The sequence below is a fragment of the Clarias gariepinus genome, chromosome 4 (assembly GCF_024256425.1).
Source record: "Clarias gariepinus isolate MV-2021 ecotype Netherlands chromosome 4, CGAR_prim_01v2, whole genome shotgun sequence".
NCBI classification, from domain to species: Eukaryota; Metazoa; Chordata; class Actinopteri; order Siluriformes; family Clariidae; genus Clarias; species Clarias gariepinus.
In genome coordinates, this window is record NC_071103.1 from 8288341 (window position 1) to 8306581 (window position 18241).

General features: G+C 37.5%; 1 protein-coding gene across 1 annotated transcript; it reads right to left on the reverse strand.

Moving 5' to 3' along the window:
* Positions 1-385: 385 nt before the first annotated feature.
* im:7147486 (zinc finger protein 62) lies at positions 386-13213 on the reverse strand. The gene is made up of 2 exons (XM_053494116.1): positions 13078-13213; positions 386-5511 (listed from the first exon to the last, which is right to left on the reverse strand). The coding sequence occupies exon 2, from the start codon at positions 5440-5442 to the stop codon at positions 1801-1803; it is 3642 nt and encodes a 1213-aa protein (XP_053350091.1). The 5' UTR covers positions 5443-5511; positions 13078-13213; the 3' UTR covers positions 386-1800.
* Positions 13214-18241: the final 5028 nt, after the last annotated feature.

Here is an 18241-nt window from a genome sequence, read left to right on the forward strand (position 1 = left end):
AGCACGATGATCTGATCTTAGATGTGTCAGTTTATCTCAGATGTGTCAAGCGACATACGAAGGTGTGATCTAATCCAGCTTGACAATGTCCCTGTTTACAAAGCAAGGTCCATGACTACATGGTTTGCCAAGGCTAGTATAGAACTCCAGTGGCCTATGCTGAGCCCTGACCTCAACCCCAGTAATAATGCTTGTGTAGCTAATAGGCAAATCCCTACAGCCATGTTCTAAAATACTATAGAAATCCTACCCAGAACATTGGTGTTTGTTTTAAATTTAATAAACACTGTAATAAATGGAACAATTAAATGCTTAGTAAACCTAAAAACATACTATTTCACAGTATTTAATTGTACAATATGAAGTTCAGTCTTCCAAAATAATGCCATAAAAGAAACTTTAATACTGTACATTCACAATGCACTGAGATTACAAATAACACCTTTATTTACAAGGTTTTCTTCAGCTGTCCATGCACTTACCAAATGTTTTAAAATGCTTTGTGTCTGAGTGAGAACAGTTAAAAAAAATATATATATATTTACACTGAGACATAAACAACCAATATCTTACATAACATTTTAGGCAAAAAATGGGTGTACATCACCGTAATACATATATTTTCTTTCACTTTTCTTAATGGACAATCACATCTAGCTCCAAAAAGCCCAACAGGCCTTATTTTTAATATCAGTAAAGTTGTGTCAGGATTTACATAAGTCAAACTAAAGTAAAAGTTTCCTCCAGATTTACCAAAGTTTTTGAAATGCTGATTTTCTTTATACTTGCATATGTACATTGATCACTCAAAGTGCAAAACGCATTTACTGAAGCACACAAAATGTAATAAATTATCAAGTGCACATACAGCTGGGAACATTAATATTATTATTAAACAAAATAATAGTAAGAAAACATTTAATTCACTAATCTAGTGAACTAGCAAACATTTTTTTTTTTAACTGAGACAACAATGCACATCTACCATTTTGATTAGGGCACTAAAATGAAATCAATGGGATTTTTATTGGTCATTGATTTACAAATTTAAAAAATCTGGTTAAATTGAGCTTAGCTTGGGAACGAGGTCTCTTGTTTGTTCGCTTAGGAAATCCAAGACTCTAAAGCTTTTTTTCTTGATAAATGAACAATATTAATTAAAAGGCAGAGATTCTTAAAAAAAAATTAAAAATATGACTGATTGATACTATCTATTATAGAGTCATTATGCAAGTCACTTATTGGCTCATCCAGGATTATAGCTTTGTTACCGTAGTTAAGTAAAATAAAGTAAAATGACTAACCCTACAACATGGCAGTACAAATCATGGAAACCATGCTTTCACTTTACCCCATTTAAACAGTCATAGCTGTTAAACATTAGGTATTAAGCTTTAAGCTTTCATTAAACACAATGTCTTATCCAGCAAAGTAATTGCCAGATTGCACCAAATAATTAGAATGTGTCAACACAATTGGAAAATATTTATGGCAATTTTATATTAAGTGTCTGTTTAAATACAAACAGTATTAAGGGAAAAATCTACTGGTGTCTTATTTTTACTGGTGGTACCATCGACTACCAACTAATTAAATGAGGACAATGAAATGTGCATCATTTTAAGAAATATTTTCCATAACATTATTTAACATATTTACACAAACAATTTTGAAGCTATTACTTTTACTAGTTCTAATAAAACTTTGCAAAGTTAAATGCACAAAAAAAAAAAACCTCCCACCGCCTTTTTTTTTTTTTTTACTTCTTACTACTTGAACGTCATGGATTACAAACCATAATTATGCAATAGATTCAAACTCCCCAATTGGACTTGTGCCATGAAAAACATTTGACTGTGGCTGTTCCACGTGTGTGGCACTCATTTTTGTTGACTCAAGTACATCCCTTAAAAGACAGTGTTCCCTCCTTTTGTGGTTATTTAGTGCTTCTAGGTCTGGATAACTGCGCTGGCAAATCTGGCACTTAAAAAGACTGCTCTGATTTTGATGAGAAATTCCTTTATATATTTCAAGACCACCCAAGATGCGATGAACTCGCCTCCTGTGGTTTCTCAGTGACCTTATGTCAGGGTAGGTGCGTGAACAGATTTGACACTGAAATGGATAGGAATGACTCTGCTGCAGATTTCCTCTTGAAGGCTGCAGTCCACCTCCTAGAATACGGTGGACCCTCCTCCTGTGATTTTTCAAGGACTGAATATCTTGGTAGGTGCGAGCACAAATTTGACACTGAAACTGCTTGGCCTGACTTTGCTGTACAATTCCTTTTGTCAATTCCTTGGTTTCAAAACTCCTAATGCTGACTGGATTTAGATGTTTTGGCTTATGAACCTTTCTTAGATGGTCTTTCAGCGACTGGAGTTTTGGGTAACTGCGTTGACATATCTGGCAGCGAAACGCATCTGATGAGCTGCTTTGTGAAACATGTGCTGACTGAACAGTAGGTGACTCAAAATCTTTGTTTGTGTTATGGATATTCCGTTTATGTTCCTCAAGTGCAGCATGGCTTGAGCACTTACAACCACACATCTGACACATCAAACTTTCTGCTTGGCTATGTGACAACAAGTGCCTCTTGAGTCCTTCAAGACTGCTGAACCAACGTACACACACTGGGCAACGAAGAGGTTTGAAAGCAGGAGTACAAGTGTTGGCTCGCATGTGGACTTCTTGGGCTAAAGAGTTTTGAAAAGTCATGCCACAACGAGAACAAGAGTGTTTATTTTCAGTTGTAGAATCTCCCTTGCAACTCCGTGTTAGATGCCTTAGCAAAGACTTACGTAATCTAAAGATCTTTTTACATCTGTGGCAAACATATGGGCCTGTGAAGGGTCTGCGATTGAAACGAGATCTAAACAGATCTTGAGAATCCTTTTTTGGGTTTTGCACTGATAGCTGAATGTTTGACTCTTGCTGAGGCTGAGACTGTACATGTGACTGCTGCTGTGAACCTCTGTCCTCAATTTTTGGTCTTGAAGTTTGCAAATGCAACTGCTGATGTGCTTCAAAATCAGCCCAAGACTGCAAATTCTCACCACAGTGTGAACAGATGTAAGACTCTAGAGCATGCATTTGCAGGTGTTCAAACAAAAGCCTAGGGCAGGTAAAACTAGCACCACACTCACAAGTCACTTTTCTGGGGAGCACTGATGGTAATGACATAATGCCCCAGCTGCCACCCCCAACATTACTACTGCCCTCCTGTCTCACTTGGTTTTTTGAAACTGGTGGCAAAACAAACGTGTTTTCCTGAGCTGACTGATTTTGCTTGTCAAGCCTCCCGTTTCCTTCCAGTGGATTTGTACGTCTCATGGACTGGCACCTCTTTCGGTGCATATTCATATTATCTTTACGAGTAAATGATGAACCACAATGGGGACATGGAAACCTTTTCTTTAACCCAAGAATATTAGCAGACACATTTCCAAATGAATTTTGCTCCAAAAACTTTCTTGATCTACAAATCATAAGATGCTGATTTAGTGTAAAACGTCTAGAATAGCTTTTCTGACATCTGTTACAGGAAAAACGCCGTGCTCCACTATCAGAAACTTGCACCTGAAAGTCTTTATTTATTGAATGTGTTAAATTTGATGTTTCACAATTAACAGATGGTTCTAAAATAATGACCTCATCATCAGTATTTTCTTTTGATGCCTCGTCTAAATTATTGCTATTTTCATCATCAGTCAGCACATCAACTTCAGCATCATCTAGTGGTACAGTCCACTGCCCTCTTTCTAATGATTCATTTCCTTCGGTGTTGCTCCCTGCCGTTCCCTCATCTTCAGAGGCTGAAGAGTGAACGGAATCCTCTTTTTTCAACATTTCATTAATATTTTCCGTTGACTGCACTAAATTCAATTTAGAATTATTGGGAAGAAAAGGTGGGAAACTTTCAGGCAATGTTTCACATTTAAAAGAGGTAGTGTTTATCTGAAATTTATCCTCACCTAGAGACTCTGCCTCCTCTTCACTTTTTATAGAATTATAGCCCTCTGTGTTCACAGCAACATTAACATGGCCTGCTGAGCTTTTCGTTGACAAGAGTTGTCCTTTTGCAAAAGTCCCCTCTCCAGTATTGTAGACTGCGGCATCTTTTCGGGCTAAAGCAGCTTTCCACTGACATTTATGTGTTTTAAGCCTGTGGCGCCTTGTATAGCTCCGATTACACAATTGACAGTGGAATAATTTTCGTGGATACATCATTGTGGGAAAAGTGGTAGTTGTTCCAACATAGCCAGAACAAATATGGCTATCCGGAGCAGAAATTACACTAATGACAAATTGCCTGCATCGGCGACAAAATTTTACTCTTTCCTTCCTATGCAAGGCATGATGCATTATTAAGCTGTCTTTGTTTTGAAAAACCCTACGACAGATCCCACACTGAAATCTACCTATAACATTGTCCCTGCAAAGCTTCTGCCGGGTCTCAAGAGCCACCACAGGACACAAGGCCTTGGTCATAGATACAACCCTGCTTTTGTTTGTGAAGGTCCTATTTGATATAAAACGTTCCCGATAGGGGGCATATTGTGCAACCTTTTCCCGTAACTGATTATCAGTGCACTCAGGGTTTGATCCAGATATAGCCACTGGAGCTTGTACAGGTGCCCTAGGTGAGACTTTTCGAGGGGGCAGGGCCCTTTTGTTTTGGCCCCATTTAATCTGGGGGGGCTGTCTCTGGCTCATATAGGCAGATGCAAGCATTTTAAGAAGTGTTTGCTTATTTGTTACTGTTGACTGATCTTTTAATTCATCACTATCAGAACTATTTGCGGTTTCATTTTCCAAATAAATAGTTTTATTTTCAAAGGACTCGCTATGTGCTTCGGTGGAAATCACAGAACTGGATACACATTTTGGTAGCAACTCATCATCATGCTCTTGTGAGATGGGATGCTGCATAAGATTCATATTTGATGGAGGTAGACAGTCTTTTGTCTTAACTTCAGAAATTGTTTGCGAGCTCTCATGATGCGACTCTTCAGTAGCATGGGAAGGTGGACTGGAGAAGAGAACTGGAGCAGAGTAGTTACCATCTGTCATGACTTCAGTTTTTATAGGTGAATTGTTATCCGACTCTGTAAGAGCTTTCATTTCGTGCACTTTATGCTTTTGAATATCTTGAGTGTCCTGTAATCCTTCCCCACATTCACTTATATGTAAATCCTCAGTTTCTGGAGGGGACAATAGCATGCAGTGGTGCTTTTCAAACAGTTCTTTGCTGTCAAACAATCCACCACAGTGAGTGCATGCAGGTGATGTAGCCCCTTGTGGACTAGAAACTTCACTAGCATGAGATGCTTGATGTACCAAGAGAGATGCTAAACCATGAAATGTGGCTGAGCATGCCACACAGCTGTATGATTTAGTGGAGGAAGTCCCAGTGGGTCCTGTTTCTTGTAGCCCGAGCATTGTGGGATGCCAGGAAAAACGGCAGTACTGAGTGTTAAATACTCAGTTGTGCCACTTTTTGTAGAGTTCCTAAAGAAGAAAAACAGAAGGAAAATCAACATGGGTCAAAACAGGGATTGTTTTCCTGCCATTTAAAAAAAATAAAATGTCAGTATGGACAATGGTAAATTGAAAAGAGTTTACCAATTAGCTGGAATCTGTAATGAACTATTAACAAATGAAATGCTTTATACCAAGTGTGCGATTGTAGTGCAAGATATACTGTGTAAGGTTTTAGGACTTAGGACAGTGAATATTTTTTGGGTTAAACCTCTTTTGTGATATTTCAGTTTTGGTTAAGAGTGTTTTTCCCCCACTTATAGTTATCATTACCCGAGTTACCAAAAAGGCTGTGAAAACTGGTGAAAAAGCCCTCATTACTAAGTCTGCAAGCTCTCTAAGGCTTTTATCTGCATGCACTGCCTCAATTCAATTTCCACAGATTAAATTTTCCTTGTAATATGACCTTCCTTAGTACTACTATGCATATCACTAAACTATTAGGTCAGGGCCTAATACTGGCATTAAAAAAGGCTTTATAAAATTAAACTGAAAAAAAGAAAGTAAAAGCACAAGCTCATATACTAAGACATAACAAAAACTGTAGTCATTCAATTATGCGAAGAAAAAAAAATGCTGCTACATAAACCAAACCCCCCTTCGCACATAAGCTGTAAGACAAACAAATGCTTCAGCTGACAAAAGTGTAAGGTCACACCAATGAAAGATCAGCTGTAATTACCAACAGGGGGGGGGGGGGGGGGAGTTTTAATAGGATAAAAGCTGGCTTATGAATCGGGTATACAGGTGGTCCCAAAAGTCTCCATACATTGGGGAAATTAACAATTTTTTTTTTCATACTTGGTTTATATAGTGTTTTTCAGACAGCCTTTAAGAGGTCCTATCATGGGGAACATACTTTTTCAGTATCTTACTGTATATTTGGAGAATATCTGGAGTACTCAGCAGCCCGCTAATTGTTTAATTAAACAACTTAGTCATTTTAGTAGGCAGCCTCTGTCAGAAATTGTGCGAGAAAATAAACCATTCATATTTTAAATGTCTTTGTACACAAGACCCGGCCTCTATCTGAATATTTCCCACTCAAGATATTTCTAAAAATTCACCATTTAGTTTTTCGCTGACGGCAAATTGCCCCAGCAAATTGACGGCCCAGGTCATAAGAATGTCTAGAGGTGGGCTTAGTAGCTGCATGCTGCACAAAACATTACATTAGCTACCTGGGTCAGAGGACCTAAGAGCTGCATGAATTAACTTTCGGAAAAGCTTGTTTATGTGTTCCAATCACTTTGCGCCTGACAGCTACAACACCAAACAATCTATTCCTAAACAAAGAAACAGAATATGGCTATGACAAAAAAAAAAACTTTTAAAATAAATATTAGTATTGCTTGTGAAGTTATTGCTGTTATTTGCTACAATATTCACTCAAAAGTATAATTTTTCTGGATCACAATGTGACGCTGCTGTGTTGTTAGAATCAAAGTTGGTTTTGTAGCTTTTTTGATTACTTGTTAGAATCTAGGTCAGGCATCACTAAATGGCAGACTACAGTCCGAATCTGAACCGGGTGACAGTTCTATCACGATACTTTTCTGATAAAAAAAAGAATCATTGATATACAAGTAATTTTAAATCCATGTTTAAAGGTTGAATGGAAAGCTAGTGCTTTATGAAGGTGAAAAATTAGAGTCCCTAGAGAAAGGGATTCCCTTGAGGGAAAAAAAGGTGTTTGTGTGTGTGATGGGGGGTGGGGGGTTTGGGAGTGGCTCATTTAAATTAAAGGGACAGGTACAACATCCTACTGTTCTAAAAATGGTTATTTAAAAGGGGCGATTAATTCTTGAGGTACTTCGATCAAAGCTAGACATCTCATTAAGACTATTATTTATTGCTTTATTAATTAGTGGAAAAAGGTATAATGTCTCATAAGAATGCCTACGACAAAAGAAGACTGTACTGAAATCACTGAATTATTGAAATCATATCTAGTGCAGAATATTTGTTAGTACCGTAAATAGTGAAGAGACAACAAAACTTAAAACAGTCATTATTTTATTTATGCCTCCTTTTTAGACTTTTTGTACTGAGAGTGGATCCGGACTTTTAACGAGCAAAAAATGTTTTTGTGAACTGGGATGTTTCATGCAAACAGTCAAGTTAGTTGATGGTGTTATTAGTGACAACCCGTGTTTTTCCTCGCTCATACTACACATATTACTGTGCTCCCGAGATAGCAGTGATCCGAACGATTTTGCATTGTGACCCTACCTAATCCGTCCTGATGCCCTACTTCTGGTTGGAGGTCTCATGATTTAAGAAGCACTTGGTGCTGCTAAGGACAGGTCCAAATAGGCAGCCACGGCCAAAGGCTTTAGACTTTTACCTGATTCAAATAATTTTGCTACAACAACTTACTACTACAATTGTCAGGACTGCAACTGCCAGATTCAATTGTGCAATTCATAATCTGAACACTCGATTATAAATTTCAACGATCAACAGATTATAGGTTTGTAAGGTAATCCGGTAATACCGTGTACCCGGTTATTTAAAAATAGCAAAAGTATTCCTTTAATTATCGTCATAAAAAAAAAATCTGTGTAACGTGTGCCATTTATAACAGGATTCGCACAGTCCTGGAAATCCTGCAAAATCCATGGCAGAAAAAAAAATAAGCTTTGGAATAGTCATCTTAACTGTTTAATAAAGACGACTTCTTGAGCATGCATGTTTGTGTGTGTGTTCGCAACAGTGAGTTGGTAAGCATCTGTCTAATATTTTAGTATAATCATTTTGGAGATCTGGGAATGGCAGACATCAGATCACCACATAACACATTAACAATGATTATCAATTATATAACAGTAAACTGAAGACAAGATCATGAGTACCCAAGGATCACCCTTGCCTACAGGGACCAAAGGACAGTACATCAGGAACAAAACCCACAGAATAGCCAATGCAGCGCAAATTTGTAGAAAAACAGTCGATGTCAGCCACAACAGAAAGACACCAGAACAGACAGTGCAACTAACAATCCGATTGCTACCCATGGGAAAAGCTAAACAAACAAGTCTGATTCTCAGAGGTCCCACCCTCAAACCCACATCACCCAAAGCATCTGCTGCTAGTGTCTTGGTGCAAGACACCATAAAACACCCCAGAGGTCTTGTTGTGTCCCGAGAGCACAAGAGAAACCTGAAAACCGAGAGCACAAGAGAAACCTGCGCAATACTGGACATAATATTTTGCATTGTAATGCTATCAATGATTGGGGTGTGTGTATGCATGTGTGATCCTCTTATGTGGCAATTCATGTATTGCCACACTGACCCAAAAAGAAATTTTTTGCTAAAAAGATTTAATAGCTAATTATTTGTGAAGTTTGTTTAGAACTGAGGGAAAAAAAGATCTAATTAGGATATTTATAAAATATCCCAAAACTAGGGATGCACCGAAATGAAAATTCTGGGCCGAAAACAAAACCGAAATTTTTGGATGCACTTGGCCGAAAACCGATACCGAAACCGAAAATGGCTTCATTAAAAAACATGTTTAAAATATTTTCTTTTTGTTTGTATAAAAAAAATGTTGCATATTGCAACTTTGTTGTCCTCATCTGAAACTTTGAAGTGCTTCCAAACCGCCGACATACTCCGTGTTTGATGCGTAATTACAGTGCGAACGAGACGGGAGGATGGGAGAGGCGTGGCGACAATTTCGGCTTTTATTTTCGGCGCTTTCTTACGTTTCGATAATGCTATTTCGGCCGAAAATTTTCGGCGGCCGAAATTTAGGTGCATCCCTACCCAAAACAAATCAAATCTGCAAACATGTACATAAACATGCACAAATGCACACACAGTGAGACGTCTGACTGTAAAAAATATTTCTGCAATTGCTGTCCTAGTCTCTTGTTCTCTGCAGAAGATTTCTGAGGCGCTATTAGAGTAGCCATTGTGTTCTTTATTAATTCCCTGACCAAAGCCCATTAGTCCAGTTGCCAAGTGTGGCCAGATGGCCATCTCTTGAAAGAGCCCGGATGGTACCCAATTTCTTCCATTTTACACTGATGGAACCCACTGAGCTCAGAGGAACATTCGATGCTTTAGAAATGGTTTTATGCCCTTACCCAGATCCACGTCTCACCACTGTTGAATTGCCGAGTGTTTCTAGGACTTTGTGACTTTTGGTTAGACATTTATGGACATAAACAATCTTGGATCTTGTAACAATTTGGACTGACAGGTGGACAGAAGTCAAATGCTAGACTTCCCTCAAGTTAATAATAATAATAATTATTATTATTATTACATTTACAATTTTAGTGCCACTCAATTTGTAATACCAAGAATATTATTGCCAATTTTTTTTTTAAATGCCTTCATTATGTGTAAAGCGCCTAACTGATTAAAGCAGTGATCACCTACTACAACAATATAATTGCAACAATTATATTACTTTTATAGCAGTTCTATAGATTAGAAATTAGCAGAGTAAGTTTTGGAATTTGATCCTGACGAAGCCACACTCAAATTATAATACAAATGACTAGCTCAGATTGATTTTGACATTTTCGTGAGTGAGTGTTTCTGGTAGGCAGACAATTAGGCATTCCTTCTTTCTCTTTATCTTTAACTAAAGAGCTTTCATTTGTTAATTAAAATATTCCTGCAAAGTACTGTTTGCCATGTCCATCATTAATGTCACTTACAGTACTATAGTGGAATTAATTGTGGCAAACACAAACGAGTAGAGTAATACACAATAAAAACCCCAGCATATTAATAGAATTTTAGAATGTTTGAAATTAGTGAACCAAAAGTGATGTTCTAAACCTAAACTATTTTTTGCTTGATAGACAGACCTACTAAAAATGAGATATGATAGAAATTTTATTTAAAAAATAAAAAATATATATATATACTCAGCAAAAAAAAAAAAAAGGCCTTTTTCAAGACTGTGTATTTCAACAATAATGTTGTAAAAATCCAAATAACTTCATCTTCATTGTAAAGGGTTTAAACAATGTTTTCCATGCATGTTCAATTGACCATAATCAAGTAATTAATAATTGCACCTGTGGAATGGTCGTTAAGACCTTAACAGCTTACAGAAAGTAGGCATTTAAGGTCACAGTTCTAAAAACGCAGGACACTAAAGAGACTTGTCTACCGACTGTGAAAAACACCCCCAAAAAAACACCCAGGGTCCCTGCTCATCTGCGTGAACAGGCATTAGGCATGCTGCAGGGAGGCATGAGGGACTGCTGATGTGGCTAGGGCAATAAATTGCCATGTCCACACTGTGAAATGCCTAATACAGCGCTACAGGGAGACAGGAAGGACAGCTGATCATCCTCGCAGGTGAAAACCACGTGTAACAACACCTGCACAGGATCGGTACATCGGTACAGGTACAGGATGGCCACAACAACTGCCCGAGTCACACCAGGAACACACAGTCCCTCCATCAGTGCTCAGACTGTCCGCAATAGGCAGTCCATGAGGAGGAGATGCACTGCAGTACTTCAAGCAGCAGGTACTGACTGGTACTTCTGATTTTAAGATTTTGTACCCCAAGTACTGTACGCTTGTGCACCCTTTTTAAAATATTAGTCACATAAAAATATGTAATCTTATGAATCTGGTTATTTTCTTTGCCTATGCAACCCTTCCTGTCATGTTTGTATACTGAGCTACAGGCGTATTGGTCTATGGTATAGAATGTCCCAGGTTTAAACCCCACGACCACCAAGTTGCCACTGTTGACCCTCAACCGCTGAGATGTATAATAAGATAAAAATGTAAGTCGCTCTGGATAAGGGCGTCTGCCAAATGCCTAAATGTAATATAAATAATAAAATAATATAAAAATATTTTATTTACTATGAAGATGTCCACAAAATCACAACGATTATTATTATAATCACTGCGATTGAAATTATTTTATTATATTTTTGAGCAATTCAACACTTCTAATAAAAACTGTACTGAATACCTTTATTTCCGCATATTGCAATATATAAAAGGATACTGCAATGTAATTTTTCCCCAATACCTAATACACACACACACACCATATTTGAAATGGTAAACATTTGATAATGTAGTATATAAAGCCAAAATCCAAATTCAAGTATTCAAACACGACCAAATTAGAAGACAACGACGACTAGTTGTCGCAACATTCAGTCAAAAACGAATAACGGCCACTTCATTGACCATCACCCTTCACACTTCCCTACCCTTGAACACTTCTTCCTGAACGAAGACGACGACTAATAAGGGTTACATACTGTTCAGGAAGTGACATTAACAGCAAACAACAACAAAAGCACTTGTGAAACTTGAATAGTCTTTTTTAAACTGTCAGTGTGCCAAAGGTGTTTTTTAGAAGAACTACGATGCTTCCGAGTCATGGCACTCTGAAAAAATTGAAGATGGCAAAAGGGAAACAAGATTGAAGTCAATTTTAGTTTCGAAGCTAAGTAGACTGTGGGTTTTTTTTTCATACTTTTTGAAACTTATTTATTTACATTAAGATATGTAACATACATCACTGTGTGTAAAAAAATAATAATAATAAGAGGAGATTTCAGGAGATAAATTGACGTTACATATTCCAAAACACCAAGTGCGCCAGATTTGTCATCATCCCTGGGCAACAGTTAATTTAACCGGCCTATTAATTAAAAAAAAATATATATTTTTTTTTATGCAGAGCAAAATCACATCACCTTAAACTCTGCATCAGAACTAAACAGAGTATAAGACAAGATTATGTGCTTTATATCAGTTATAACAAACCTAAAAACACTAACTAGAACGTTCACAGGTTGAGGATGAAAATATATATTACTTATGATATACAAGTACATGGTTAGCTTGTTGCTAAGAAAAGACAAACAGAGTGAGGGCTGTATGTTTCTTACCCCCCCCCCAACACACACACACACACACACAGTCGATTTCTCCGACGCCGACAATGACGTCATTCCAAACGGCGAATTCTCACTTATTAAGCAAGTCGAAAGCAACATTAACACCTGGTGCGCGTGCTGTATCGTGCAGTTCACGAGCTAAATTTTTCGACTCGAATCTTTTCCGAATCGATTCATTCACTTTAGATGATTCGTTTAAAAAGGATGACTCGCGAATCGTTCCACTAGGTGGTAAATGTATGGAAATAGATGCAAACTTTTTCACGATTAATTCATTCATGACATGTACGATGCAACAGCTCACTCATGCATCTCACACCAGATATGTCCACGGCGGATTTCCCGCTTTCTACCGAAATCTTGCAAATAATACAAACCAGCGCGATCCTCACGGGCCCGAATGGTAGGCCCTATAGTGTAGATGGCGCACACTGGCATTATGTCTTAAATATAAAAATAATAATACTCTCTAACGAGCGGCGTTAGAATCACTACGCGACTAGAATTCAACAAAGACCAGCTAAAAAAGAAAAACCCTAACCAGGAACCTGCCTGACTAGTTTACAATTGCTAGCTAACTATTTGTGCATCCAAAAACAAAATGTTATTCATGAGCATTGAGGACTTACTTGGATCATTTTTTCCTGCTTGCAAAGATTAATGGACGTCACCGTCACACAATGGTTAGTTAGAGCGTTTCGGCATGCATTGTGTCAGTACCGTGCGCCGTCTCGGTCAGCAATGGTGGGACCTGCTATACTGGGCGTTCTGAGTCAGAAGTCGGAAGTAGGCGTATTCACAATAAAAGCCCTACCTTAAGTTACCCGCATACAGAGGAAAATGTATTACCGCGAACACTGACACCGCGGTAACACAGACAGGATAACGCAGTTACCAGGAAGATGAAGACAACACATAAATGGCTAATTATAACACATTAAATCCGTAACACTTTTAATCTTCATGAGATGAGATGTACAAGATTTATGAGATGCACAAGATTCGGTCGTGTTTCCTAGCACAATGTTGAATCAAATAAATTATCCACAGTCTGACTGTAAAAATATATTCTCATTAACTTTTAGGAAACACAAATACATTTTTTTTCGACATAATACCCTTGCTTTTCAATACACTTTGCCTATTTATCAACAAGTTTTCATATTCCTTAATTTATACAAATAACGAAAGATTTTGTACTGTTAAAGTTTCATTAAATTCTGTCCAGCCACCTTTGCGTGATGCTGTGACCAAATCTTTATATTTATTTCTATAGATGAGTGAATTTTAACATTTTAAGAGTATACTTAAATTACACTCATTGAACACTATTAGGAACACCTGTACAAAAATGTCCTCTTACATAATACATGGATTCCAGATTAAAGGCACTTAGATCACATTTTCTCATGCGCTGATTATGTGAATGTTTATTTAAATATTTATAACTGCTTAAACACATAATGCTGCAATAAAGAAAAACACATAATGCTGCAATAAAGAAAAACATGCCCTGAATATCAGTTTTGTGGTCAGAAAAATGCCTTTTGGATGTGAGGGGTCAACGAAGAATAGCCAGATAGGTTCAAAGGAAAACAGTAACTCTGATAACTATTCTGTAAAACTGAGCAGAAAAGAACTGGAGATTGCACAATCCATTTAGTTATGTATCGTGATTCTTTTATGTGGCAAGTTTTGCAAAATAGTTTAAAAATGCTAATGAGTTAAATGCCCTTTAATGGTCATCTGAGTTAGTGGATTTATCCAACAGAACATCTTTGGGATGTGGAAGAATAGGTGATTCACAATATGAATATGCACCTAAAAAATCCCTAGGAATTGCATGATGCAGTCATGTTAACATGGACGAGATGTTCTTAAGGAATGGTTCCAACGTCTCATAAAATCCATACCAAAAGATTAGGGTACAGTGCATCTAAAAAATTACATTGTGAAAATGTTATACTTATATATAATGGAGCTCCAGAAAGATAATTAGGGAGAAAAACTTGCTCCCTCATATAATGATCACACACGCACCTTTAAAGAAACTGCTTAAAAACTAGAACATAAATAGCATTAAACTAAATTGGACAGCATGGAAGGAAAAATTTTAAAGAAAATTTATGTAAGTGTGTATGTGTGAAAAAAATGTGTCTAGATAATAATAAGATTGTCTCTGATGAGCAAGCCAAAGGTGAAGGTGACAATGGCAAGGAAAAACTCCCTGAGAGGAACCAGTTTCAACAGGGAACCCATCCTCATATGGGTGATAATGGATAGTAATTATATAACATCATGTGTGTTATGCAGCTGAAAGTTCAATATAACAGAATTTATTTAAATTAACATGAAGTCCAGTTCAGCACAGGAATGAGTCAGCAGGTGCAGAGGGCAGATGGGGTCTGGATTACTGGGAGCACAGGAGCAGGATTTGTAGCTCCAAACCATCATGAAGCAGAATCCAGCTGGAGCTGGTCCTTCTCTGAATGCCTCAGGATCCTCGCAGGTTGGTCTTGTCTACTGTAGCTGGCACAATCCCCAGATGCCTCGGGATGGGTGGAAAAATAAAGATCAGATGGAAAGAATTGGCGTAGTTGCCATTCAGGATAGATGTACTGGAGTATACAGTTATGGGATGTATTACGTGTATGCCAGATTAAAGAGCTGCATCTTAAGTCTACTTTTAAACTGGGAAACTGTGCCTGAGTCCCGAACATTGTCTGTAAGGTTATTCCAAAGCTTTAGAGATAAATATGAAAACGCCCTACCCCCTTTTGTAGATTTTGATATTTTGTAAACTACCAGACGTCCGGAGTTTTGAGATCTTAAGGAACGTGGTGGATTGTAACGTATCAGAAGACTGTCTAGATATGTGGCAGCTAAACAATTTATGTATGTAAGTAATACTATTCTGTAATAAATTCTAAACTAAACAGGTAGCTGGTAGTAACAGTACATTCTTCTAAACGCAGGCTAAATTGTGAGAGCTGTTGTGTACTGGTTTTTAGGCCAATAAGTAATATCTGTGTCTTATCTGAATTTAGAAAAAAAAAGGTATCAGTTACCCAATCTTTTATATCCTGGACACACTCAGTCCAGACAACTTGGGTATTTCGTCTGGTTTTGGTGAGATATATAACTGGGTATTATCCGCTTAACAATGGAAACTAATCCCATGTCTTCTAATGGTATTATTAGTAGGCATGTATATTGAAAACAGCAGAAGACCTAAAACTGACCCTTGTGGGACCCCATATTTTACTGGCATTACACCAGACAGTTCTCCATTTAGATCTATAAAATGGTATCGATCAGACAGGTATGATCTAAACCATTTTAATGCTTTTTTTTTAATACATCAAGTAAGACTAGTATTGAGATGCAGCCTTAGTCCGAAGCTTAAAACAAGTAATTTGCAATTTTAAGTAGTGCAGTTTCTGTACTACAATAAAATTGAGGAATGTGTAAAGGACAAGAGACACTGGATGCTAATTTACTTCCTCCTGAAGTACAGGTAAACCTTGGATAGCAAGCATAATTAGTTCCAGAAATGTGTTTGTAATCCAAAGCACTTGTATATCAAATTTCTCCATAAGAAATATTGGAAACTCAGATGATTTATTCCACAACACAAACATATTCATATAAAATTATGAATACAACAGTAAAAATAAAAATAAAACTAATTAACCTGCACATTACCTTAGAAAACAATGGTAGCTGATGTAAGGGAGATGAAAGAGAGGAGAAGAAGGAGGAATGGGGTGTTCACACACACACACACACACACACACACTCCAACAGATTCACTGTTGTTGGCTAAACTGTAAACTGTTTGTTTTTGTGTAACTTTTGTGGAAATGTGACATTGCATTGTCGTGGACACAAAATAAAAAAAAAATGCTTTAGGTGCACACACATGGTCACAATGCTTTAGTAAACAGTACACACGCACACGGATGTTGACTATAGGAGTGAGGCATACGCACTGAGACAGAGCATTCTGTACTTTGATGGGGCCTTAAACCTGACAAAAATTCTGCTAGGGTATTGTTTTCCTGCAAGAATGTGCATATTTAAGCTGATACTACCTTTTCTAATATTTTTGAAATAAAAGGAAGCTTTAAAATCGGTCTGTAATTTGTTATTTAATTCGGGTAAAAAATTTTAGGGAGAGGCTTAATAACTGCCAACTGCCATCTGAATCCCTACAGCCATAATTTTTTTCAAAGGTAAAGTGTAGGTTAATTTGTTTTATTTTATTTGACTTTATATTTTGTATGAATTATTTGAATATTAATATTTTTGGGTTGTGAAACGTATCGTGTTTTCATTATTTCTAGGAAAAATAACTTTGATACACAAATGCTTTGATATACAAGCACAGAACTTCCAGGGCGCATTATGCTCGCAATCTGAGGTTTAACTATAGTAGTGATGTTATTATGACACAGAAGCTCTGAAGCTTTTATCGAGCATAAGAGGGCGTATATACAGTACATATCAATTGTGCTTCTTGTGATGTTACAGTTTATTTGCTACACAAAATTTAATTACTTGATCGCAGTACCATAAGCTCTTGAATGAAGCTTCATGAAATTAAGCTTTTGGTGAAACTATTGGCTGGCAAGCCTCGATCCTAAATGAGGCTTCATTTGGCCATCACTAGTTTGTAGCTGTCTCAGGCAATATTTAAGCCTCATCATAGCTCAGAGACAGCACTTGTTAAAGTGATAAATTACCTTCTACTTGCCTCTCTTCAGGGTTGTGTCTCCTTGCTTGTGTTATTTGACTTTAGTGCAGCTTTTGGCACCACTGATCAAAATATTCTCTTTGATAGATTAGAAAATGTTGTGGAAACCACCCCCTCTTGACTCAGGTCTTATTCAACTGATCATTATGAGTTTGCAATTGTAAACAGTGAGAAATCTACATATACAAAAATTAAGTTTGGTGTTCAACAGGGTTCAGTTTCTCTTTATATGCTTCCTCTGAGCAAAATAATTCATAAGCATAGCATTGCTTTTGTCATGGAAAATGCTAATGTTTTAAGTTATTATATGTCCCAGCTCACTTTAAGAGATGAAATGTCCAAAGCTGAAAATGTTCTAGGCCAGATGAATCGCAGCTCAACAGGAGAGGAGGCGTCATAAGAAACTGTGCAGAGGGCTTCCAAGAGGAAGTGCTAAGGGGCCATTTCTCCCTGCAGTCACTGCAATGGCTGCAGAAAGAATAACAGTTAGTGCTTGGGAGTCTGCAGACCCAGAGGCAGATATTATTAGAGATGTTGTTCACAGGTAGAATGTGCTGTGATGTGCAAGGGCCTGTGGTTACGTGCACCTTTAAAGAATATGTTTGACGATTTATGAAACAAAGGGCAGTGTTATGTGTTCTGCTGAACTTGTTAAAACTATGCATAGCTATTGCAGAGAGCATCTCAGCTCATCAGTCGTTATAAGCTTAAAACCTGCCATTGGACAGTAGGGCCTTGCTATTAGAGTCACAGAACCAGGATATAAAAGGAGTTCTGCTGAACTTCGATGAGGTTCTTAGGCATTGTTCTTATTTTGAGGTTACAGGTCCTTGTGCTCATTTTATTTTCCTTTGAACCATATTGCTCAGTTATCCTTGTCTATTATATATTGCTTTATTTTGCTTAAGTAACTGCTTGCAATATTAAAACAATAAAAGGACTACCTCCCATTTGGGGGCTAGTACCCCAAGTGCTGTACTTTCGTAGTGAGTTATTTGAGAGCTGGAGAGATGACCCTAGGGGCTACTCTTCCAAGG